We start from the raw sequence: 26,294 nt of genomic DNA on the forward strand, positions 1-26,294 counted from the left end.
GCGTGCATCATTGGAAGGGGCATCAAATCGGCACACCAAAAGAAAATCTTCTTTCCGATAAACGGCATAAGATGTGTGTGTTTTGCGCACGCTATCCTTGTATTGTTTGATTAAAAACAAAAAAACTTGGAAATACAAATTCAAAACACACATTGGCTGACAAGACACTTTTGTAAAGATTTGAACGCAACCTCGCTAGTGCAAACGGCTTGGAAAACCCGTCGAAGGACCCCCTAAGATCGGCATAAAGAGTGATAATATGCCATGTGTTTTGTTTGAGTAGAATGATTCTGCATGTCCGAACATAGAGGTTTGAATACACATTCGAATTGTTTAGTGTAATCCGAAACCTGTGCAAGCAATCACCCCCCTCTTGCCACACACACAAAAGTGCGCAAAAACATACATATATAGTTTGCCATCCAATTCTACTCAACTCTTTTCATTGTTACCACCACCCAACCCCGTCATCACATTTGTTTTCGTCTTTTCCCGTCGAAACATTTACATACCCTTCTTCATCCATTTGATCCACTTCACTTTTTGAACGCGAATCACCTTTCTCTTTTTTCAAAATGCAATTGTCAAGTATTCTTTTGGCCGGTACTGCCATGGCCGGCGTCGTTTTCGCTCAAGGCTCAAAACCAAACGTCAACACACCTAACCCATTGATCCAATGCCAAAACTACCAAATCACCTTCTCAGGAGGTACACCACCATACTCCTTGTACGCAACCAAGGAAGGTGTTTACGGTGACATCTTGTCCCAAATCGGATCGAATATTTCCGGTACATCTTACACATGGAAGGTCAACTTGGCCGCAGGTACTCAAATCAACTTGTTCATCACTGATGCCTCTGGTCAACAAAACACATCTGGTGGTGCAACAATTTTGGGATCCAACGACTCCAGCTGTCTAGGTACCGCAAACACCTCCAGCGCTCCTTCAGGTGGCGCTTCTGGTTCCTCAACCAGCGCTGGATCTTCTCCAAGCTCCTCCTCAGGAGGTAACTCTGGATCATCCGGCTCTACCTCTGCCCCATCTTCCTCCAACACAGGATCATCAGGTGCTTCCCGCAGCACTTCCGGAAGTGGCGCTTCTCAAACCTCAGAAAAAGCCAACGGTGCTTCTCAATTGACCGGCTTCTCTGCCGCTGTTGCCGGTGCCGTCGGTGTTGCTGTTGCAGCTTTGGTTTAAATCGAGCACGATTAAGTCCGTGAGATAAAAACGGATCTTTGAAAGGATTTCAACAGATGTTGTTTATACGATCAAGTTTCTTCAATCACCAACGAGTGCCGTGGAAACCTACTTGATATTTGCAACGTTGGTCGATTTTGGATTGATTATATTCTCTCTTCTCTGAAAACCGTTTTTGCCTTTTATGATCAAACGACAATTAAAAATAAATATTATTTTCCAATTTTCAATTGTAGATGCAAGATAATTTTGGATTCTTATACTTGTTTAAATCTTCCATCTTCAATTGAAATATTGACAATTTGTCCCATTATCTTTCTTTTTCTTTTCTCTTCTCGACTTATTCATCACCGCATTATAATTTATTTCATCATCATTTGCAACTGATCGTGTGCGACTGTCAACAAGTATGATTTTTGGAAGATTGTTTCTCTCACACTCACGCCTGCGTCAGAAAGAGTGCGGTGATTCACACTCTTTCAGAATACATGTAGTAACTCTCTACGATTCTATGATCATCCCTATCGTATCAAATCTTCTCTCCCCTGATCAACAAGTCAAAACTGCGGTTCGAGTTGTTATCAACAATCACCCAAAAAGGGGTTCACCGAATTTGTGTAAAACCTATATCCTAACCCTAAGTGGCCTGCGCCCGGTTAAGTTTGCGTTACGCGCACGGGCTCTGATTCCGAGTCAGTAATGTTGAGAAGTTGAGAAAGTTGGGCAAAAATGCGCACACACGCGGCCCAAGCACACACACTCTTTTCGCTCGCTCGCTTGTTAAACCCGGTGATGCAATTCATTCATTGTTACAAGAATAGAAGCGCCAAAGGCTTAGGCTTAGGCTTAGCGTTAAAAACTTAAAAAAAAACCACCTTGTCCAAGCTAGTGGTTATTTTTGTATTGAGCTGGCAAAGCTACAAACCGATAGCGTCGCTTGGCTTGGCTTAGCTTAGCGTGAAGATCGACGAATGTTTGTTTGCTTAGTAAGCAGACAAGGCAGTTTCTCACGTGTGAATGATTTTCCTGTCGGATTTAGTGAAGGTCTTGCTCCACCAAATCTCCGGATTTTAAGAAGAATCACATTGGATGAATACCATTCACGATTCCGTTCAATAGGAATGCTGGAGAAGTTGAAGGCTTGCCGTAACCTATGAATATCGGCAAAATAGCAAACAATGGCTCGTCACTATTTCAATCGATAATACCAAGACCGATATGGAATACAAGATCTCAAATTAACTTTTCTAGAGCATTTAGTCAAACCGAAAAACGATCAAAAGCTGATGCAATTCAAAAACAGAGGCTAGGAAAAGTGTTGAAAAATTTGGTCGAATTTCATAAAAGTCAAGTTGCAATCAATCAAGAAAGTCGGGCGATCGCATTACGAGAAGCAGAAGAACAAGCATTTCGTGAATATAATTGGTTAATGGAAGAAGTGAAATTGGACACCACAAAAAAGTACGAAACTAGAAAGACGGAAAAAGTTATTGAATTAGCACAAAGATTATCGAATGGTGAACCGCTAAGTTATGTCCTTGGTAATCAACCTTTTGGACCTCTTTTGATCAAATGCATGCCTCCAACTTTGATTCCAAGACCGGAAACGGAAGCATTAACGGAATATATCTTTGAGCAGCTCAGGGATGCGTTTCGGGAACATATCCATCGGCAAGAAGGCCAAATGAGGCCATTGCGAATCCTGGATCTGTGTACCGGCTCGGGCTGTATATCTTTGCTCATCCGTCATCGATTGCTAGAATTGATTAGCAAAGAGACAAGCAGTCAATCTCAAAGTCCAGCATTTCAAATTCTCGGTGTCGATATAGCCGATTCGGCCCTGCAACTTGCGAGAAAAAACCTTGCTCTATACGATACAGATGCAGATCATGGCGACCTTGTCTCGCAATACGGTCACCTTGTGCCCGTATCTTTCGAAAGAGGGGACATGCTAGACGAAAGCAAGTTTTGTGACTTTATTGCTCAACACGGTCCTTTTGATGTCGTTCTTTGCAATCCACCTTATATACCCGCAAAAGAATGGAAAGAATTAGATGCAAGTGTACGAGAGTGGGAGGATCGTTTAGCCCTCGTTGGTCATCCTGATAACGAATCGGACGGCTTGTTGTTCTATAGACGATTAGCCCAATCGATTGAAATTCATGAACTATTGGCATTATCGAAGAATGGACAATTACCATTAGTAGCAATGGAAGTCGGCCATGATCAAGCAGAAAAGGTTAGAGAAATATTCGCCGGCCAGAAGAAGGTTCCACAACTGGAAATCTGGACAGATCTTTTTGACAAACAGAGAGCAGTCATAGCAAAAATGTAGCATACACTGTAATTTTACTATAGAGACCTACACCAATATTTTGTTACTCACAACGGTAGAGATTGCCGTGCTTCTTCTATCACTAGTAAACAATAAGCTGATCAGTGTCACTCGTATTTCTCACACCAAAAGAGCTGCATTTTCAATGAAACGAGAAAGTAGATTGTACAAAATGTATGGGTTGCAGTGATGTGTGTTTTGATGAAGAAAGCAATCAAGCTTGAGCGCGAGTTTTGCTTCTTTTGCCGGTTTGTGCTTGGAAACCAGTTTTGATAGTTGTGACGGATCTAGTGGAACCACATGATTCACAGGTCATGAAATAGATACGGTTTTCTTTTGTCAGACTGGTTTGAGGTGATCTACACGTCTTGCAAGTAACGTATTCCACAATGTACTTTCTCAACACCTTTTCAATTTGAGCAGGTTGGAAACGACCACGAATGACCAAACGTTGACTACCATCGACGGAACCAACGGTACCCAATTCTGTAAATAGATATTGAATAACGTGATCAGGTTGACGATGCATACGCTTGCAAATGTCGATAACATTGGCGAAGACAGTCTTCTTTGAACCGTCTCTCTGAACGACTGGTGGAACAATGACGTATCTTCTCTTTTCACCAGACAAAGCGGGATTCTGTGCACGTAGTGTAGAGAAGATTCTTCCTAGAAGTTCTTGATATGTATAGTCGCGATCAGTGCCATGCCATGTCTCTACATGCTCTTTCTGTCCGTCTTTCTCTTCACCTTCTCCGTCATCCCGTGCAAATGGATCATCACCTAGATCAGCATCGTCTGCACCTTCATCCTCGCCATCTCCACCAGCAGTGGTTCCTTCTCCCAATTCTTTCTCGAATGCTTCCAAGTCAAATCCTCCCTTTTTACTCTTTTTCTTTTTCTTCTTCATTTCTCCAAAGTCTAGATCTCCATCTGGAACGGCATCAGCAGCCTCTGCGCCAGCTTCGGTTGCTGTTCCATCTGCTGCAGGTTCTTCGGTTGCATCTTCGTTCAAATCCATCGGGATTGCCTTTTTCTTCTTGCTCTTCTTCTTTAGACCTCCAAACATATCATCAGGGTTCTCTTCTGTTTCAGCAGCGTTCTCTTCTGCTGGAGCAGATGTTCCATTTGCCTCTGCTTCGACATTTTCACCACCGTCCAAGTCGAAATCGACAAACTTTTTCTTGCTTTTCTTCTTTAGTCCTGGCTCGAATAGAGGCTCGTTTGTTGGATCTTCTGAAGCCATCTTGCCTTTTATCGTGCTCTGAATGGTTTCGATGATTGTACACGAGGTTGGAACAAAAGGATGGCAAAAGCTTCTTTTCCCATATAATCTCTGCACGCGTCTCCCTTACGCCCGTGACTCCAATCAAGTGTAATATGAATCGAGTAAAACTGTATTCCATTTTCCTCCTCTACCAATACAAAATCTGCAATACAACTTTTAGCCTTGATCTGTTAGTTGTTGAGCGCGCAGTCACGCTTGCCAGTCCATTCGGAGAAGATCGCTAGGTTGCGCGCGAGGCAATTAAAACCTGTTTTGCGCCCAAGCTTTGGTTAGACAGAGGCTAAAGCGCCTTTTCTTCCGGCGCGGCAACTGTGCAAGCTGGCTGGCTTGTCTCTAAGGGCGTACTGGAGGTGTTCTAATGTGTGCGTCTGCGTAGACATCAAAAAGCTTCTGATCTTCGCACGGGTTGGAGTCCATGACCATCATCACACCTTCTTGTGCGCGCGCTTGTTCGACTCGACTATAGATCATTCGTCATGGCCTCGCTCGCACGTACTGCCGTTCGTCCGGCTTTGTCGGCTGGAATGGTAATGCCATCTGCTGCTGTTCGTGTTTCGGCAACTGCTGGTTTCCATTCTTCCGCAACACAGATGAGCACTTTGCGTGAATTGGAAGGAAGAATCAAGTCTGTCAAGAACATCGAAAAGATTACAAAATCCATGAAAATGATTGCTTCTACCAAATTGGCAAAAGCTCAACGTGCAATGCATGCTGCCAAAGCTTACGGTCAAACAAACGATGAAGTTTTCAAAAATGCTGAAGCCAAACAAAGCGAAGGCGGTAATCAACTATACGTCGTCGTTTCTTCCGATAAGGGATTGTGCGGTGGTATTCACTCTTCCGTATCAAAACGTACAAAGACTGAATTGAAACAAATTGGAGGTGCTGCAGGATCTGCTGACAGTTCCGAAGGACCTAGACTTGTCGTTTTGGGTGACAAGGCCAAAGCACAATTGTCTCGTTCTTTGGGTAAGAACATTGCCATCTCTTTCAACCAAGTCGGCAAGGATGTTCCCACATTCGCAGACGCAAGTGCCATTGCTGATAAGATCATCGCTAGCGGTGTCAAATTCGACCAAGTCAACATCGTCTACAACGCATACGTTTCCGCCATTTCTTTCGAATCTAACATCTTGACCGTTTTCGGTGAAGAGGCTTTGCGCAACGCTGCCAACTTCAACGCATACGAACAAGAAGATGATACCACAAAGGACTTGGCTGAATTCGCATTGGCAAACGCAATCTACGCAGCTTTGGTCGAAGGACATGCCGCTGAAATTAACTCCAAGCAAAACGCTATGGACAACGCATCCAAGAACGCCGGAGAAATGATTCAAACTTTGGGAATGGCTTACAACCGTGGTCGTCAAGCACAAATTACCAACGATTTGATTGATATCATTACTGGTGCTTCCGCCTTGTAAGCAACAGGAGAAGAATGAGGAGAGACCCATGTGGTCAATTTTACACTACACTTATAATCAGTAGAGGATTGATGTTTGTACAGTCCTTTTGTTCATACATCAATCAATGTGAATGAAATGCAAATCGATACAGAAACAGATGGTGTTGTGATGAATGGTAGTATACATTGATATTTTACAGATTCCGTTCGGAAGGCTTACTTCTCGATCTTGTCATCGAGACCACTACGGCGTTTCTGAGTGGTCTGTCTCTCCTCGTGTAATTCGTCCATTTGACGTTTACGTATTTCTTCATCTTGACTGAATTGAAAGAAGCCTGCACCTCTATGTCTTTTCTCCGAACGTGAATCAAAATGATCAGGACCTGAACGTTTGTAGGATGCTATACCTTCTTTATTTCCCATCTCACGGGCTCTTTGCGTAGGATCAGGTTTATAGACGGGGAAGTTTGTCGAAGGGCCATAAGTGACCATATGTTCGTTGCTTGAGTTCTCCTCTGCCTTTTGCTGTTCTCGATGAACGTGTCTTGGCAATTCACTTTTGCGTGCTGTCCTTGTTCTTCCGAATTCATCTTCGTATTCTACAAGTGGATCATCAGAACTATCCGCGAGATTTTGTTTACGGTGGTCCTCAGCATTTCGATCTTGTTCTTGTTCTTCTTCATCACTTGTGCTGGCAAGTGCTTTCCTATCCCAATCTACTAAAGAATTTTGAAATTTCTCTTCACTGAGACCACCAGTTTTGCCTCTTTGAAGTTGATCGTATAATTTTGCTTTTCGTTCCAATGCAGCTTTAATCTTATCAGATTGATCATCCGATCTGTGACTCTTCCTTGAGCCAGATTGACTTTTGTCCTTCTCGTCATGCTTGGATGATCTAGCATTCATATTGGGCGAAGGACGTTGGAATGCTGATAATTTCTTTTCACGTTTACCCAGAACGTCATCTTTCTCATCTTTGTTAGACTTCTTCAAGCTTGCTTTCAGATCAGAAAATGAAGTAGAGTTGATCTTAGACTTAACCTCTTTCTCCTCCTTGTCATTCAACCTTGACTTGTGTTTGACCTTTGCGGAGAAATCTGACCAGGAATTTGATGACATAATGTAGTACTGGAACTATGAAGCATACATCTCTATGCTACCTCCTAATGATTTTCATCCAATTTATACTCCGATTACTTGTCAGACATGATCAACTGCATGGATGGAACATGAATATGTGTAAATTGTGTCAATTGGAAACCAGGAACTGAAGATTAGGCAAAAAGTCTAAAAACGCCTTTTAGTCTCAAATGAGCACGCGCCCCGCCTGTTTCTCTTTCCTGAGCGGAGAAGAAAAAACCTACTTAGGGTTAGGATAAAGTAGGAAGGCAATTTTTGATTCACATTTGTTCCCTTGGTGGCTTTTAATTGGAATCAAACACAAAAATCAGCATTTGACCCGCATAGATAGATGCAGATCATAGAATTGGATGATCTTTTACAGGTTGATCTCTTGTCTCAAATATGGGTTTACATACATCTCCAACGATGATGAAATGCATTAAAAATGCTGATGATGGATGGCTTACTGATCTCATATGCTAGAAAGCCGATTGCTGTGATGATGTATGCCATTCAAAGCGAAAAAAGGTCCCCCCCCCTCTTCTCCCTGCATACGCTAATTTTGTGGAGATGCAGGCAAGACTGCTGCTAAATTTGGTCACGCTTTAAAAGTGGGCGGCGTGTGTGTGATTTTATAATGAAAGCGGCGGAATTGCATGGTCCTACATCATAACAGTCATCATTCATTGAATAGACATCTTGCATGAATGAATGAAAAAAACAGTTAGCATCATCGTTGAGCTAAAAGGCACAATCTAAAATCTTAAAGCATACAGACAGATGAGAAAGAAAGTTCTCTCTTTCAAGTGAGGAGGCGCCTAAATAAGGCAGAAAGACCCAGTTTGTACCTTAAAGTGTGTGTGTGCACGTACGTTCGCGCTACAATTACACAGAGTATAATTGTGAAGTAGAGAGAGACTTTTGGTGTTATTCGAACTGAATTGTGAACAGTAACCTCTTCATCATCACATCCTTTTTTTCATTTATCACATCATCATCATTCAGACGGGGATCCGCAAACGATGCTCTAGCAAATCATCGCAACAGGACAAAGCAAATTAAAAATCTCATTACCTATTTCAACGCCCTGACCCCTAGGGTCTTTTCTTTTTTTACCATCAATTTGGGGGTTTTGCAAGAATATTATTTTGAGGTACTGTTTGGAATCCTTTCTTCCATCACAGATTCTTCCATTCTTTTGCTGTTCATTCGCTCATTCATTCTCTTGCAACTTCCTCTCCTTTCTGTTGCCGATCTCTACATCGATTCGCTTTCGTTTTCTCATTTACACACATTCCTAAAATAGGATCTACAAATGAACCAATAAACGATCAGAGCCTTAGCCTCTCATCTTTATTTATTCTTTGTTTTCAAGCAGCACCGGTTCGCCCCTTTTATCAATACACACAAGAACGCCTATTTACGGAGAGCCGAGCATATAATAACATCGTACGCCGATATGACGACCGAATCAAGGATCCCTTCAAGGGCTGAAAAATCTCCATTACAGTCGAAATTTCAGCGTCATCAAAATGATGCCGAAGTAGGCAGACCTTCTTCTCGGCTTTCCTCTTTTTCTCCTTTTAGAAGGAGTACGCACTTTTCAACTCCTTCCCAGCATATTCAAAATTCTCCAACACCATCATTCTCTTCGGGTTGGTCAAGCAATCAAAATTCCATCGGAGGAATAGGTGAAGCACCACAAGCCACCAATCGATCACAATCATCATCATCTTCTTCCAAGATTCCTTTCAAGCCGCCAAAACCTGCAGCATTACGAGTCAAGAAAGCGAAAGCATTGAGCATTTCACTTTTAGGAGGAGGAGGAGGTAACAATAACCCCGAAGAAACAAACAACCGTCTTTATCGACCTCAGAGTAGCCTCGCAATGAGAGATACGCCAAAGACTGCGATCGGAATCTCGAACGACAGATCAACAGAGATGACTCCGATGACATTGCAAGAGGCCTTGGCAGCCGATGATGGAGGTGATCGTTACCCTTCCATGCCAGGAAGGACGAGAAATAAAAGAGAACTTCCACCCAGATCTTCTTCCGCTTTGGACTTCTACCGGGCAAACGGCCCAAGCAAAGGGTTGTCAAATCGCGAATTCCCATCACCCCGCAACGAATATCAACCTTCAGCTTTCGAAAATGCACAAGAAGGAGAACAATCGGATGAAGATCATTTGTTCATCATTGGAGCAAATACTTCATCGCCAAGCATGCATCAAAGGAAAAGAAGTGCATCTTTTTCGAGTAATACAGCATTGGAAACAGATATAGCCTTACGATCTGCACCATTGCCACAATCACCGCAAGGATGGCCACTTGACACAGCCCGCGAGCTACTTTCTGCTTCTTCGAAAGGTCCACTTTCAAGTCCGCCAGTCCATACTAGAAATGGTATTGATGAATTCAAAGTGTACGGCAGTCAAGTCACCCACAGTAATTTACCACTGCGATCAAATGGGTCAGGTCTTACGGCCAGTCCATTTTTGAACACATTCAATGCACGCGCACAAATGCAGCCTGCTACATCACCTATTTCAAGTAACTCATCTCCGCAAAGTCGCATCCCGAGACGAAAAGCAGCTCCTGCGCCATTAGGAAAAGCGGATATCCTTCGAAGCATACAAGGAGCAAGCAGTGATTCGTCCAACCCAAGTTCACCGTTGTCCACTTATGGCAATTTACCAAGCAGTCCACGTAGGACACCTTCGCATAAGCGTATTCCGTCTTCGTCTGAAATTAATGATTCAACAAAGCATTTCCAATTGCCAAGACAGAGGAACAGATCGCAATCGCATGTCTTTGGAGCGGCAGAATTGGGAAGTTTGAATGCTGATTTGAGTCGTTTAGACAGCAGCAGTGATTTGAGCCTCGGAAAGACGAGAAGCTTAGCGTCTGAGTCTGTTCTCCCTCAACATCCTCTTTCTGCTCGGGGAGAACCATACTCTGGTCGTCACATGCTATCAGAAGGTCCTGTGGTCTCTGCACGTACGACAAGTAAGACCTCGAATATTATCCCGCCTCCATTACGAAAGAATAGGTTGACAAAACTAGGCACGCAAGAATCGCAAGAGCAAAGCTTACCTCCGTCTGGACGAATGCATGACGAGCGCTATAGATTACCCGGCATGGCCAATGGATCTTCCACCGGCAATCAAGCTACATCCCTGCAGGGATGGGGACAACAAATAGGAGGAATGGGGGCAGCAGTAGGCAAAAAAGGATGGGATATGTTCAAACAATGGAATGCTTCAGCAAATAATAACAACAACAATATCTCCTCTGTCCCAACCCAAAGCAGTAAGGTCAACCATTCGTCCCGAATGTCAATCAGCACAAACAATGAAGCTACAAGAAAGTGGATCGCTGCATTGGAAGGACCGCAGTCTGTTGGAAAGGCTGGCGGACAAAGTATGAGAAGCGGTGTATTTGGTGTGCCTTTGCATGATGCCGTTTTATATACCCGATTGGGAAGTACGGACAAATCAAGGATTCAATCACCTGGACGAGCGCAAATCACAGCGCTTGATCTAGGATCAGAATTCAAGATCGATCTACCAGGCCTCAAGACACCTTCGCCAATTGATACATACAAGAAACAGGAATTCTTTGAACGAAGGGCAGTTGACCGTGGAGAGGCTCGATTAAGGTACCTGCCAGGTCTTGTGGTGCGATGCATTGAGGCGATCGAATCGTTTGGTATTGATGAAGAAGGTATTTATCGACTCTCTGGCAGATCGACACATACGACCAAATTACGGCAAATCTTCGATGCTCCGTTGCCGAAATCGATCGGTGCGCAAAAAGCGGCAGATTTACGTTTGGCCGATATTGGACCGGCAGATTTGGATCTGAATAGCGTTTGCAGTCTTTTGAAATCTTATTTGAGAGAATTACCGGACAATCTTATTCCGGAAGAACAAGCTGCGGAAATGAATGCAAACGTTGCGAAACAATGTGGTATTCAAGCAGTTGGGCCACCGCTTCTTCCTGGCGTTCCAAATCCGAATGGAATCGGTAAGGGAGAACTAGAACAAGCAATGGCGATTAAAGTGGCAGCCTCAGGAGCGAATTCTTCACCACAAGATCAGGCCAATATGGGAGGAAAGATTGCCAATGCAATTCTTGGGACAATGTCTCAATTACCGGCTGCGAATTGGTACCTTCTACGTGAATTATCCATGCATTTGGCCGATTTAACCAGACCTGAGGTGATTGAAAGGACAAGAATGCCGTTGTCAAATCTGTGCTTGGTCTTAGCACCAACATTGGCACTTTCTGTACCACTGATGCGAGCTATGGTGGAAGAGTGTGACACGGTCTTTGGTCAATCATGTCCTGCTATGGATCCTGATTTGGATAATGCGGATGCGAAATTGTCAAGGTCAACAGATTCAAATGTGACCAACCGATACATTCCACCGGCAAACAACTTGGGCCTCAGATTGCCGACAGAACCATCAAATCGAATGAGCACAGCAACTGTGACTGACAAACGCAAATCAACAAGTAGTGTGATGACATTACAAGCGGTCAAAACTCCAAAAGCATCAAAGAATGCGACGAATGGAGAATCTTACCTATCTCTTGAAAAGGCACCTGTTCAATCTCTCATGGAAGAAGATGATCCGGATTTGTTTACTTCGCCGATCGCTGCACAATTCATTCGTCAACGCAAAGCATCTATTGCAGGATCGTTGGATTGTCTTAGCTTAAACAGTGAAGGAAGTCTTGGTAGTGGACCTAAAGCACGAGTCCATCCTTCTCTGCTGCAGGATAATGCAAGTGATTCAGGACGGGCTAATCCGAATATGTCACACAGCTCAAGCTTGGCACCTTCACCATTAATTCCTCAAGCAGGTACAGACACCTTCTTGAGCGATCGTGATTCTATACATTCTTCTGGACCGAGCGATGATTATTCGTCTGCAGCAAGTAGTTTAGGAGCCAGTACGAGTAGTGGATCGATTCATGGCTCTTCGCCTTTGTTGACTCAAACTGATCGTTTACGGTCTAGCAGCAGTAATGGCAGTATTAGCGCTCTTGATCGCCCAAGACCCAAGACTGGATCAACGGCAAAGTTTTTCAGCGCGATGCCCAAGACAAGAACGAATGCTGCACCTCATTCAAGAGTTGCCTCTAATGCATCTGCAGGAACAGTCTCAATTCAATCTTTTGCCAATTCAACAAATTCAAACGGTAGTAATGAAGGACCTGCAACGCCAGTTGCACAAAAGCGTGATTTTATTGAAGCACCACCATTGATCAATGTTAATTCGATCTCATCCGAAAATGAAGATGCAGGAACGAAAACTGTTCGTGCCTCACCTGAACAAAAGAAATTCGTTGATGATTCACCGATGGATATGCAAGCAATACGAAGATATTGGTCAAAACAAATGTGAATGCGCAATCATACATATATATACAATTTTCTTATTATCTTCTTTTTTTCCTTTTTACCTCTTTCATTCATACATCAGTCTCATTTTCTCGTACATCATCAGCACATTTTTCTCTCAAAGGTTCGTTGCACGTATTTTACTCATATATTGCTGTTTCAATTCAATCAAAAGTTCAATGAAGTGTTGCAGCTTGCTTGAGATATGATCTTATCAATCAGATAAAGATTATCGGCGTAAATTGTTACGCAAAGCCCATACGAAACGCCAAGGCAAAAAGGGGCGTCAACAGTACTTCAAAATTGATGACGAGCTATTGATAAGAGTTGTCTGAGATGATTGTAGATTTTCTTGGCCAGGTCATTATTGAGTATGATTCTTGGCCGTTGCCTTATGTATTGGATCGATCGGGCGTTGTGAACGGTAACGGTAAGGTATGTTCTGTATGTACCCGCGCGATAAAAATCAGTTGGACCCCTGCATAGAGAGAGGCTTGATTAGCGTATGAAAAGTACTAGCGCGACTTCCGCCAATAGAAAAGATAAAAAGTTACACTCGGAAAAAAAAAGATTTCATTTTGATGCAGTTCTCCTGTGCGTGTGTAATCTTTTCCTTCTCCGATCGGGTGGAGATGTCAAGGCGATTTTAATCTTGTACAACACTTTTGGCGCAGAAGAAGTGCTTACCAAATTTAAGCTTTCTTTTGCATCATTCTCTCTCGTCATTCATTCGATTGCTTCTCATTTTGGATTTTTTGCTTTGAAAGGTTGATTCTCATTGTGCTCAAACCTTGCTCTTCTTCAACAACCAAGTTTACGCCTGATAGACGCATCATTTTCGCAAGTTCAATCAATTCTTTAGTTGCTGGGAACGATCACGATTATAACGACAATTACGACAAGCATCACTCATTAACGATTCGATTATTTTCCTTTTCCCGTAGTATTATGCTTTTGTGGCTAGGTACAAGCTTTTTAAATTGAGCAATAATGGCATACGATTTGATACCTTTTCCGGATTTAACCGGCCTCCGTACAACTGCTCACGATCGGCATACATCCACTACACACGTTCAAACGCAAAAGGTCTCTTCTGTGAGCTTACAAGAGCTAAATGTATTAGCTGGTAGATTGGTCCCAGATCGCACATATCAAGATGTCATCATCGCAATCTCGCTCGTGATCCTGACGCACCTCTTATCTCCGGAGGATGAATGCAGTGCACAAATCGCTGTAAAGAGTCAAGATGATGATCAAATTACACTGCAACAACTAGATACCACTCGTCAATCAAGGCGTACTCTGCAACTAGCACCGCTCATTCAGCAAACAAAGCGATTTGGTACGACAGACAACTCAACAACAACAGGCACGGATAATGCAATCTTGTTCTGTAGCAAGAACCAGTCAGGCTCAGTGGAAAACCACGACTCCTTCAAAGACGCAGCATTCATGCTCATTGTGGAACATCATGATCAAGGCCGGATTCTACTCCGTGCCAGAGCCTCGCCACGCAATCACACAGTTCAATCTGCCGACCTGCACCTGAGCCAAATAGACGCATTGCTAAAGAGTATATGCGATGCCGGAGATCAGGACGATACCCCAATCTTCTCTACGAATCGTTTTGATAGACGCTTTCTGGCCAGTGACAACGAAAAAGCTCAATTGTCATCAAAGCAAATTATCTCGGGTGATGTCAAGACAGAGCGCTTCGAATACCAATTCGAGAAAATGGCAGAGAAACAACCGAATCATGTCGCACTGGAGTTCCGGGCTAGCACAAGTTATGCTGCTCATGATGCGAAGCAAGGCAACATATCAATGACCTATTCACAGGTCAATGAAGCCGCCTCTCAAATCGAGCAAGCGGTTCGTAGTCATATCAAGTTCCACAAAGAAGCAAAAGAAGGACACAAAGTCGTAGCCCTATTCTTGGAAAAGAGCCGTTGGACTTACATTGCTATCCTTGCTGTTCTCAAAGCTGGCGCAGCATGGTGTCCGATTGATACGGATTGGCCTTCGGCAAGACGAAAAGCACTTTTGGCGAAATCTGGTGCTTCAATCGTATTGTCAGCTGGAGAAAAAGTCAAAGCAGCTCTACTAGAAGATCTTCCTGAAGGTATGGAGATGATCGATCTCGAAAATTTGCGTGATTCAAAAGCTATTCAAGGTTCGAATGGAACCGCACGCGGGAGCTCTTCAGATGATCTTGCTTACCTGATTTGGACAAGTGGCACCACAGGTTTACCAAAGGCCGTTGGGATCCAGCACAAAGCTGCTGTCCAAGCTTTGCGTTCTCTGCAGGAAGTCATTCCTCATGACGATGAAAAATCGATTCGTTATTTACAATTTTCGGCGTACAATTTCGATCTGATGATCTTGGATATGTTCTACACATGGGGCCTAGGCGGTACTCTAATTTCCAGCACCCGAGCGACATTATTGACGGATCTGATAGGCGTTGCCAATGCTACCCAAGCAACACATACCCTTCTCACGCCAGCTGTGATGGCCATGACACCGAGAGAATCTATACCCTCTCTCAGTGTGGTCATCAATGGCGGTGAGAAGTTGAGTCAAACAGTGGCCGATATATGGAGTGAAGATTGTTGTTTGTTAAATTTGTATGGACCGGCAGAAGCCACTTTAATTGCTATGAACAGGCGTGTTCCATCAAAAGATGTTGTCAAAGCGCCTAATATTGGAAGAGCATTACCCACAACTTCTTGCTTTGCAATCGATGCTGAAGATAATCTTGTCATCAAGGGAGCAGTAGGTCAATTGGCCCTCGGTGGATTTCAATGTGCGTTGGGCTACATTGGCGATGAAGCTAAGACGAATGAAAAGTTTCAACATCATCCAACTTTGGGCCGAGTATACAAAACTGGGGATATGGTCAGACAGCTTCATGATGGGGAATTTGAATACCTTGGCAGAGTGGATGATCAAGTCAAGGTCAACGGAATCCGTATTGAACTTCTAGAAATTAATGCAACCGTACGATCATCAGTAGAAACCATCAAGGATAGCGAGACACTTCTCATTTCTGCAGAAGGAGCACATCAAGACACATCCGAAGCGCAAATTGTCAATTTTTCTGTTGTTCCATCAATTGAGAGAAGTGATGCGCAGCTTATACGTCTGGATGAGGAAGCCATTCAAATAGCATCTGCCGCTATAAAATTTGCCCAATCTCATTTGCCAACCTACATGGTCCCTTCGCTATTTCTGATCGTGAATCACTTCCCCAAAACATCTAGTGCGAAGGTCGACCGTGAGGCACTCAAATCAGCACTACGTGAGGTCGATGTACTTGATTGGCAAAACAGACTTGCATCATCAAATGCTGTTGTAAGTAAGGAAACTGAGGAGCCCAGCGAAATTCTACAAAGTGAAGATATTTTGAGAGAAAAGATTGCAGCGATCTGCTTGATAGATGAGAGCAAGGTGGGTCGATACACACCATTTCCGCAGATGGGCTTGGACTCTATTCGTGCAATCACTCTGGCCAAGAAGCTTAATGCGATAGGTATGCAAGTTTCAGTAGTTGATATATTGAACCATTCGACACTGGAGAAACTTGCACTTCGCATACAGAGCAACTCGATCAATAGCGTATCGCAAGAGGATAAGGCATGCAAAGTTCTCGAGAATTTTGATCAGGCTCTACGCCCAACTATCACCTCACTATTTGGAAAGGTACAAATCGAGCGAATCTTGCCTTGCACACCTTTGCAAGAATCATTGATCGCAGAGACTCTGCAAGATCCAGCAAGATATTGGCTACATCGGGTCTACTCTTTACCAGAAAAGAATGACTTTGGACGGGTACAAGAAGCTGTCAATAAGGTCGTGTGTCAAATAGAAGCTCTTCGAATTGCTTTCGTCGATAGACATGCACTCATCGTTAAAGATGCATTGCCCCGCACCAACTTTGCACAGGTTGTGCTGAAGGATGTCAAAGTCAGGATGCTTGAGCTGCAAAAGTCGGTAGATGCTAACGAAGAGGTGATCGCTATGCAATCAGCAAGGGTACACAATATAAAAATCCTAGATGAAACATGTCCTACTGGATTCACGTATGTCAAGCATGCAGGCAAAGTTGTCATGCATATTCATCACGCTCTTTATGATCAAATTTCATTGCAGCTTATCGACAAGGCCTTGGACAAAGCATGGTGTGGAGTTGCTATTGATGACATTGAGCCACTCTCAAAAGCCATTCCGAGCATCGTTGATCTTGACGAAAGCACGATCGCCGAACGCAAACGAGCCTGGCAAGACCTATTATCGCAATGTCCGAAAGGTGAGATGATCACACCACCAAAACTTTCTATGCTTGAGATTGATGATTTTGGCTCATCAATCGAGAGCAGGAGATCGATAAGCTCGATCAAGTATGCAAATCTGGCGAAGAAGGCCCAAGAATTCGGTACATCTGCTCGACCTATACTGCAAACTGCCCTTGCGTTCGTGCTTGGCCGTCTCTGTGACACAGAACAAATCATGTTAGGTGACGTTGTATCTGGGCGCGCCATATCCTCACATTTGGACAATGTTGTTGGGCCTATTCTGGCAACAATGGCTGTGCCTATCCCACTCCATGCAGCCTCGACTTCCAGAACAATTTGGGATCAAGTGAGCCAGTTTCATATTGGAGCCTTACCTCATGCTCACTTTTCATTAGGGCAAATTCGACAGATTCTTGATTTGCCACGCACGTCAGAGACATTTCATGCCGTTTTCGCTTTCGAACCTCCTGCTGACATAGAGACATCAGATCATGAGCCTGCTATCAAAGCGATAGGGAATTATGGCATTGCGGTAGAGCATAGCTTAGCCATCGAAATGGAAGTGGACCAGACTGGAAATCTAGCAATTGTTCTAAACACAAAGAAAGGCATGGTGGATACCGCTCTAGCTGAACAATTCCTCGATGAGCTAGAGAGTGCGATCTTGCAGCTGGTGAAGTGTCCAGATGCACCCCTCTCATCGATAGAGCTGGGCAAGGATGGGCGCATAGAATCCATCTCCCGTTTTCAAATACCCGAATCAATTGTTGAAGCAAGTCAATTGCCTTGCTATACCCGATTCTATCAACATTGTGAGACAAATCCTGACAGTATTGCTGTCGAATTTCATGAGCGTATCGAGAGACCCCTTCAACCGTCTTTGATGTCCTATTCGCAACTCTTACAAAAATCACAAAAGCTTGCACAGCTTCTATTGGCAAACGTTCCTACCAAATCAGTCGTAGCCGTCACTATACCCAGATCATTTGATTCTTACGTCGCCCTTTTGGCAATTTTACAAGCGGGTTGTGTGTACTTGCCCATCGATGTTGCACTTCCCGATCAGCGCAAGGAGGTTTTACTGCGGGAAAGCAAAGCAAGATGTCTCCTTTGTCATACAGACACGGCTTGGATTAAGCAGACAGATGAAAGTAATGAAGTCCAAGTTATACGCATGAACAAGCTCTATTGGCAGCAGACGCCTTGCCAAACAAAAATGCCAAAGGTCAATATGCAGGATCCAGCTTACATCTTGTTTACTTCAGGTTCGACCGGTGTTCCAAAAGGCTGCGTACTTAGCCATGAAAATCTTTCGGCAGCTCTGGCGTCTTTTCGTTGCGTGTATGACGAATTTGCTCCAGGTTCATTTGACAAAGATGTTCGATTTCTGGCCAGAAGTATTGAATCGTTTGATGTGGCTTTATTGGAAACACTCTTACCTTTGCAATCAGGCGCAACGATCGTTACCGCCCCTCGGCATGTGATCTTATCTGATTTGGGCAAGGCTATGCAAAATTTTGAAGTGACACATGCGGCTGTCGTTCCCTCTCTCTTCTATATAGAAGGACGCAGGGTTCTGCCGTCAGATCTACCAAATCTCCGCGCCTTGATTGTGGGAGGAGAGAGGTTACCGAAAGATATTCTGACAAACTGGTCTTCTTCCTCCGTGCCACTTCTCAATGCTTATGGGCCTACAGAGGCATGTATTGGCACATCTATCGCTAAAGTCCGGCCAAATCTTTCTACGGGAAATGTCGGCAAACCGTTTGGAAGTACGCAGTACGTAGTTCTCAAAAAGCGTTCAGAAGGACTGGATTGGTCCGTTGCAATGAGAGGCGAACCGGGCGAGCTTTGCATTGCTGGTTTACAAGTAGGTCAATACTTGAGTCAAATTGTATCGAACGCTTTTATAGAATGGCGAGAGCATCGCTTGTATCGGACAGGAGATGAAGTATTCATGTGGCCTGACGATTCGATCGAATACATTGGTAGGATTCATGGTGATACTCAAGTAAAAGTACGTGGAGTACGGATTGAACTTGGAGAAATTGATCATGTCATTAGCCAAAAAGAGAAAGATATCCGCACAATCACGCGCTACCTTTCTCATTCAAATCACAAACACCAAATTGTCATGTTTGCCGCCTTGTCAACGTCGAGCACTCGGTCTGATGAGATGCGACAACTAGATTCGAAAGATGGTCTTACAATTAAGAACAGGCTCATCAAGCGATGCAGAGATAGTTTGCCGTCCTATATGGTACCTTCTACTGTTGTGACACTAAATTACATACCGCTAGCTGCAATCTCGGGCAAATTTGACGTGAAAAGGTTGACTGCGTGGTACAATTCACAGGGTGATATCGACCAGGTGTACTCGGAAGACACGCAAAGTGACAATGAATCACTCTCGCGAGATTTGACAGATGTTGAGCAAATTGTCAAGAGTCAGCTAACTCGCATGTTTGACGTGGGGCAAAGTAAGTTGAAGCTGTCAACGGATTTATTCGCTCTCGGTCTCGATAGTCTTAACATCATTGCATTGTGCGGCGCATTACATCGTTCAGACCTCCAAATTGATATCAGTGATGCTATCGCCAATCCTTCTGTGCAAGGTATTGCAAAGCATTGTAAGATATCGCTGAAGAGGCATGAATCTGAGAGGATGGCTAATTCAAGCCGTTGGGAGCATTTGACTGTCGCTGCGCGAAAAGCCGTGGGCAAGGATGTGAACGTAGAGTATGCGCTTCCCTGCTTACCACTACAAGCTTCCATGGTGTCGCAAACACTTTTGGAATTTCAGCAATGGCAAGAGACGCCGAACGAAAATTTCCGTCCGCGATACGTAAATGTTTCACGATTCAAAGCATCGAGCGTTCAAGTCGGCTCAGCTAAGAAAGTCAAGGAGGCTTTCCAAAGTATTCTCTCGAGACATTCGATCTATCGCACAGCTTTCGTAGAAGCTGATGATCAGATTGTGCAAGCTGTCTTGGACGCGAGTGACCTGAATGAGGTAAATATCAAGGAAGACGAAGAGTGGGAAGAGGCTGCGGTCAGGAGCCTAGCAGAAAATATGCATTGTTGCTCGCCACTGAGATATCGGATAATCCAAGAAAGTCAATCACAGGACATATATTTGGATTTCGTGATCCATCATGCTCTCTATGATGGTGTATCTCTCAACGCACTTTTTGAAGAGCTGAGCCTCTATCTCGCATCGGTTGAGGGCGCTATAAGAGTCAACAGCACAAACTTTGCTGGCATTCTGGAAGATGTCGAAGAGGTCAAGATGGAGGACCGTTTGCAATATTGGCAAAGTGCTTTACATGGTTGCAGTACCAACTTCTTCCCTTGCTTGACCGGCTATCAAATCAACCAGCAGCAGCAAGAATTTGACCAAGTTCGATCAAGACTAAAGACGCCCCTAAGCAATATACAACTTCAAGCTAAAGAAAAGAAAGCAACGGTTGCAATGCTGATCTTACATGCCTTTGCTGAGCTATACTCAAAATATGTTGGAGAGTCAGATGTGACTATTGGCCTCGTGTTGAATGGACGGTCCAGTGAAACCGAAATCGTTCATGGGCCATGCGTCAATACTGTCCCATTCCGATACAAACATGAGAAAGAGGATGATGCGATTCAGCAGGTACGACACTCTTACGCTCAAGCATTGCAATATCAGCATGTTTCCCTTGCAGATCTTGCTCGTCACTTCGAGGCACCAAATGGGCTTTTCAACACTCTGTTCTCCTTCTCTGGCACAATAGCGGAAAAGGAACAAAAGGCTTTCGAAGAGATTCATTCCAACATGCTCACGGAATATCCCTTTGCGATTGAGGTAGCCTTGGATTTAGAACGGGATGAAGTCGAGGTCTTGATAGCGTTCAATACTACTTTCATCCCTCATCGGCAAGTTGAGCTGTTCATTGCGCAGTTGGACTCAGTCTTGAATCGTGGGAAACAAATCGGGGGCAATGTAGACCTAGCAACAGAAGAATTGTCCATTCAAAATCTAGATGCGGACAAGGTCACATTCAAACATTTTGTTGATATGTTCTCGGAGCAAGTCGATCTTCGACCGCAAGAAGTAGCATTTGCATTCACGGAGAAATTGGAGGATCTCGCTCAGACCTGCACATATGACGAGCTAAACAAAGTAAGTGATATCATCGCTTCTAACTTAAATGCATTTCCAGGTGACATTGTTGGTGTTCATATGTCACAATGTGCAGAAGTTTATTCGCTGCTTGTGGGTATATGGAAAGCTGGTAAAACATACTTGCCATTGGATCCGAAGCTACCCGCAGATAGGTTGGACTACATCGTTTCGGTCACAAAGCCAAGTACCGTGGTAGTGTTAGATAAAAGCACCGTTCATTCCCTGTTCAAGTCGTCAAGTATCATTCCCTATTCTGAAGCCTGCTCCAAAGCATTCAATCACCAGGGCAACGCATTGAAGCCTAGAGCTCTTGATGATCTGGCTTACATCATGTTTACATCAGGCTCTAGTGGCAAACCGAAAGGTGTAGAAATCTCGCATCGTGCATTGGCTGCTGCTTTGAGATCATGGAAGGAAATCTTACCACATACACTAGGCAAATCACGTATGCTCCAATTAGCATCGCCTGGCTTTGATGTGTTCTTGATAGAGGTGTGTATGCCCTTAGCATTGGGCTTCTCTTTTGCTTCAGCACCAAAAGAAATCCTTCTTGATGATCTTGAGAAAACTTTCCATCGATTACAGCTTACAATGGCAGATCTGCCAGCAGCTTTGGCCACCACAGTTCATCCATCGAATTTGCCCAAATTGGAATGGCTTATGAGTGGAGGCGAACAGATGGATCAACGAGTGATTGATGCCTGGAGTACGACAGGTTTGATTAATGCATGGGGTCCTACGGAAGCAACGATTGGAAATACGTTGGGCTTCGTCGAGCAAGGTAGAAATAGAAATTGGATCGGTTATGCTTATCCGACAAGTTCACTGTATATCCTACAGCCCGATTCCCAAGCAATTCTTCCACGTGGCTGTATCGGTGAAATTGCAGTCGGAGGTCCTCAACTAGCCAATGGATATTACGGCAATCCGACGTTGACTGCGGAGAAGTTTATCGATGTGCTCATTCCAGGGCAAAGAGAAGGCAAAGTACGGCTTTACCGCACCGGAGACCGAGGCAGAATTTTGAGCGATGGCAGTATTGAATGTCATGGACGCATAGAAGGTGACGGTCAAGTGAAGATCAATTCGCAAAGAGTAGAGTTGGAAGAGATAGAAGTTGCATTAAAGCGGCAAAAAGGAATCACAAATGCAAGCGTTTTGTATTTGGAACATCCTAAAATCCGGTCTCATCAGTTGGTAGCGTTTTTGACTGCTAATACTGGATTGTTGAATGGAAGTCAAGATTTCTCTGATCAGATTGTTCTGTTGAAGAATGAAAGACAGTCGGCTGAGCTTTCACAACAGTGTTTGACAAGTCTGTCACAAAGCTTGCCTGCTTACATGGTACCGCAACATTGCTTTATTCTTGCTTCAGCGTCATTGCCCTTGACACCAAATAATAAAGTCGATACTCGAAGACTGAAGGCTTTCTATGCGACACTAGAACCAAATTCTTTTGGACATGCAGCTAGCAACACACAATCTACAGTGGCTGAAAAGCCAATGACAAAGACCGAGGCACGATTGCGAAGCCTGATCGCAGAATTTGCTGGTGTGAGCGAGTCAGAAATCGGACGTCAAACATCACTTTATCGTTTCGGAATAGATAGTATTTCGGGACTTCGCTTGGCACGATTTTTGCGTGATCGCGGTGTGAAAGGCATCCGGGCTCAAGTAATTTTTGCATCTCCCACGGTTGCTTCAATTGCAGCAAGTATTGAAAAAAGTCATATGACAAACAGTGAAATGAAAGATGATGTCAGAGTGACGCTGCCAGACGAGCTGCAGAAACGATTAGGTCAAGATGGCAATTTTGAAGCTTTCCCGTGTACTCCGCTGCAAAACGGTATGTTGTTGGAATCTCTCGTCAAAGAAGGTTCGCTTTACCTCCTTCATCAAGCATTCCGATTTGAGTCAGAGCTTTCAGAGCGGGTTCAAAATGCTGTGGCAGTGTTGCACAAGCACCACGAAGTGCTGCGGTCATCATTCCATTTGGTAGATGGACAATTTGTTCAGATAATTCGTCAAGATGCAGCAATGCACATAGATCTCGTTGAAAAGGAACAACATGTGTCAGAACAAAACAGCATACGACGCATCCAAAAGCAACATCGAATAATGTTGGCAGAGGAGCATGGTCTGGAAAGCGGTCCCTTCCTCGTTTCCATCATCAAGGGAGAGAAAGACTCACATTTGATTCTGACCTTGCATCATGCATTGTATGATGGAGAATCGTTGGGAATGTTGATAAGGGATTTGAAACAATTGGTGGGAAGTCGAATGATTCATAAAGTAGGACCTCAATACCGTGACATTTTGCCGACTCTCTTACCCTCGCCTCAAGCTGCTGACTTTTGGGTGCAAAGGCTACTGAACAGGCAAGATTCGCTTTTCCCTAAGTCTGCTTCACGCAGTCTAGACTCGCACAGTATATCAAGTGATATGAGTATACAGCCGAAATATTTGGCACGATTTGCAAGAGACATCAGTGTCTCGGTTCATACCATTGCACTCTACTCGTACGCAAAATTATTAGCAAAGCTCACTGGTCAACTCTGTGTCACATTTGCTGAAATATTCAGTTTGCGGAACAACACAGAACTGGAAGGGTCAGACAAGATTTTCGGACCATGTTTCAACACGATTTTGACATCAATACAAATTCGAGAGGATGAATTAAATATTGACGCATTGCAGCGGCTGCAGAGTGAGGTTGATCAAGGACGAGAGTATCGTAATGCTTCTTTGGCTGATATACAACGTGGCTTGATCAGGAGCAGAGGGAACCCCTGCAAGATTGATGCTTTATTCAACATGCAAGTATTGATAGATCAGCCGATCATTCAGGATAACAACCTCATCTTGCTTCAGGATCTTGAGGATAACGATTTCGATGCTGGACAGTATGCTTTGAATGTCGAATTCGTTCAACAAGGAGACAGGTTCTCCTTAGTTGTCAAAGCGCATAAGGAGTGCTTCAGCAAGTTGCAGCTATCAGAGACTGCCAAGGATTTCGAGAGTATTTTAGAATTCATTATGCAGAATGCAGATGCGATATCTACTGAAATGCCCAGTCATTTCAACTCTCTCGCGGGACTGCGCTCTGGATTGATCGAAATTAACACGAAGCAAAGTCCTATATTGGACGGCAAGCAAATTTCTCTGGAGAGGGTTGGCAAATCGCCCATACAGACTCTGATGTTTGATACGATCGGTGCGGTCTTACAGATCAACGCCGCCTCTATCTCTTCGCAGACTATCCTTTCAGGCATTGGATTGGATTCGATTGCGTCGATGCACCTTGCTACTCGTTTGAGAAAGAAGGGTATTAAAATTGGCGTCGCAGATATCAATCAAGGCAGAACAGTCGATGGCATCATGGCAAAGATGCAATCACGGGAAGATGGGTCAGAAAAGGCCACATCGAACGGAGAGTTGCAAAAGATGGGAGAAGAGAAATCCCGTATCGCTTCAATCGCTGAACAAACAGGTCAAAGTGCTAAAGATATCGAAGCATCTTTGCCAATCTTACCCGGTCAATTCTTCGAACTGATCCAAGGCGGTGAGACTGGTTTATACATATTTGCTTACCAGTATAGAAATGGTGCTAAGCTTAGCCTTGAGCGACTACAGAAAGCTTGGTATGAATTACAAAATCGACATTCGATTCTACGAACGTCATTCTTTGCCGAAGATGACAGCGCAATCAAATGGGATCAAATTGTCTCAAACCCTGATTCGACTTCGCCGAGCAAGATCGATACCCACACCATCCAAAAGCCGTTCATGAAGGCAATCAAAGAGAATGGTCTAAATTGCTTTACTGCAGACTTTCGAGTTCCTCTTCAACCTGGACTGTGTCCCGCAGGATTGAGTTTAGTTCACAGCCCCGAAGGCGACGTGCTTCTGCTACGATTACATCACGCCCTTTACGATGCTTGGTCACTTCCAATATTGATGGAAGACCTTGGCAGACTCTACGACGAGGGAACGTTAAATGATGTGCCGGATTATACAGCATATGTTCGACACGTTACGCAACAACGCAGGAAGCTTGTCGGTGCGGCGCAAGATTATTGGAAAAAGCTTTTGAATGGTCAACCGGTAGCCAGAATACCTTCTCGTTCAGTCGGTGATGGTAAATCATTCATGTTTATACAGAATGCAGTGACGAATGTCCGTAGAAGGGAGAAAAGACTGAACGGTAGTTATGGCGGACTACCAGCACTGATCATGGCATCTTGGGCAACAATGTTGACTTTCATTTGCGAACCTTCAAACGCAAAGACATCTACATTTGGACTTTATCTGACTGGAAGAAATGAGTCATTCGACGGTATCGAAAGGATGACGGGCAATCTTACGAATATTGTGCCAGTGGTCGCATCAATGGAAGAGACAAATCGTTGTTTGTACGATACGTCAAAGAGTGTCTTGTTGCGCTTGGCGAATCAGATCAAAACTCAATTGGATGAACATAGTCATTTGGACAGTTTCACTTCGATCAAAGATGTTTTGGATTGGACTGAAAATGACGTGATTCCTTGGAATAGTACTTTGAATTTGTTGTGGCATCAAGGTGACCGTTCATTGAACCAAAAAGAAGAAGAATCGGCTTTCACAATGATTGAAGATCTTTTGACTAGACCATATGAAAAGACGGATAGCAAGTTTGAAAGATCTAGCGGATCCATTGACGCATACGCTAATGTGCAAATCGATATTCAATCCGATCCAAAGTCGGATGCATTACATCTTGGTATCAAATGGGATAATGCTTTATGGTCTTCTTCTCAAGTTGACAAGATTATGCATGACTTTTGTCAACTTATCCGACTAGGAAGTGAGGAGTCAGGATAGGCTGGTTTTTATAATAAAGTTACAAACTATCGAAAGTGAACACATGTATCATAGTGCATTATATGCAATCTGCACATAGATTAAAAAACCAGTACATCATACATGGTAACTTGTATGGTGTGTTTTTGTACGGGTAACGGATTTAGCGGATGCAGTACATGGTTCGTATGCAAGGGTCCTGAACAGCTTTCATCACAGCATTTCTTGAAACAAGAT

General features: G+C 43.9%; 7 protein-coding genes across 7 annotated transcripts; 5 read left to right on the forward strand and 2 right to left on the reverse strand.

The window, feature by feature from the left end:
* The first annotated feature begins 440 nt into the window (after positions 1 to 440).
* On the forward strand, positions 441 to 1,510 carry FA14DRAFT_161049 (uncharacterized protein). The gene has a single exon (XM_025498946.1). The coding sequence runs from the start codon at positions 576 to 578 to the stop codon at positions 1,197 to 1,199; it is 624 nt and encodes a 207-aa protein (XP_025356543.1). The 5' UTR covers positions 441 to 575; the 3' UTR covers positions 1,200 to 1,510.
* Positions 1,511 to 1,862: 352 nt separating this feature from the next.
* On the forward strand, positions 1,863 to 3,682 carry FA14DRAFT_172802 (S-adenosyl-L-methionine-dependent methyltransferase). The gene has a single exon (XM_025500431.1). It carries the CDS (start codon positions 2,353 to 2,355, stop codon positions 3,532 to 3,534), a length of 1,182 nt encoding a protein of 393 aa, XP_025356544.1. The 5' UTR covers positions 1,863 to 2,352; the 3' UTR covers positions 3,535 to 3,682.
* Positions 3,683 to 3,748: 66 nt separating this feature from the next.
* Positions 3,749 to 4,630, reverse strand: FA14DRAFT_111155 (uncharacterized protein; the record flags this gene model as incomplete). Its single annotated transcript, XM_025495936.1, has 1 exon — positions 3,749 to 4,630. A coding segment is annotated over one exon (882 nt), but the record flags the coding sequence as incomplete, so codon positions are not given.
* Positions 4,631 to 4,982: 352 nt separating this feature from the next.
* FA14DRAFT_161050 (putative ATP3-F1F0-ATPase complex, F1 gamma subunit) lies at positions 4,983 to 6,672 on the forward strand. The gene has a single exon (XM_025498947.1). The coding sequence runs from the start codon at positions 5,299 to 5,301 to the stop codon at positions 6,244 to 6,246; it is 948 nt and encodes a 315-aa protein (XP_025356546.1). The 5' UTR covers positions 4,983 to 5,298; the 3' UTR covers positions 6,247 to 6,672.
* FA14DRAFT_122029 (uncharacterized protein) lies at positions 6,444 to 7,133 on the reverse strand (the record flags this gene model as incomplete). The annotated part of the gene is made up of 1 exon (XM_025496496.1): positions 6,444 to 7,133. One exon carries the CDS (start codon positions 7,131 to 7,133, stop codon positions 6,444 to 6,446), a length of 690 nt encoding a protein of 229 aa, XP_025356547.1.
* A 1,675-nt stretch (positions 7,134 to 8,808) lies between these two features.
* On the forward strand, positions 8,809 to 12,765 carry FA14DRAFT_155651 (uncharacterized protein; the record flags this gene model as incomplete). Its single annotated transcript, XM_025497770.1, has 1 exon — positions 8,809 to 12,765. The coding sequence occupies one exon, from the start codon at positions 8,809 to 8,811 to the stop codon at positions 12,763 to 12,765; it is 3,957 nt and encodes a 1,318-aa protein (XP_025356548.1).
* A 707-nt stretch (positions 12,766 to 13,472) lies between these two features.
* On the forward strand, positions 13,473 to 26,167 carry FA14DRAFT_172807 (acetyl-CoA synthetase-like protein). Its single transcript, XM_025500432.1, has one exon. It carries the CDS (start codon positions 13,752 to 13,754, stop codon positions 26,076 to 26,078), a length of 12,327 nt encoding a protein of 4,108 aa, XP_025356549.1. The 5' UTR covers positions 13,473 to 13,751; the 3' UTR covers positions 26,079 to 26,167.
* The last annotated feature ends 127 nt before the right edge of the window (positions 26,168 to 26,294 follow it).

The sequence above is a fragment of the Meira miltonrushii genome, assembly GCF_003144205.1.
Source record: "Meira miltonrushii strain MCA 3882 unplaced genomic scaffold FA14scaffold_2, whole genome shotgun sequence".
NCBI lineage: Eukaryota > Fungi > Basidiomycota > Exobasidiomycetes > Exobasidiales > Brachybasidiaceae > Meira > Meira miltonrushii.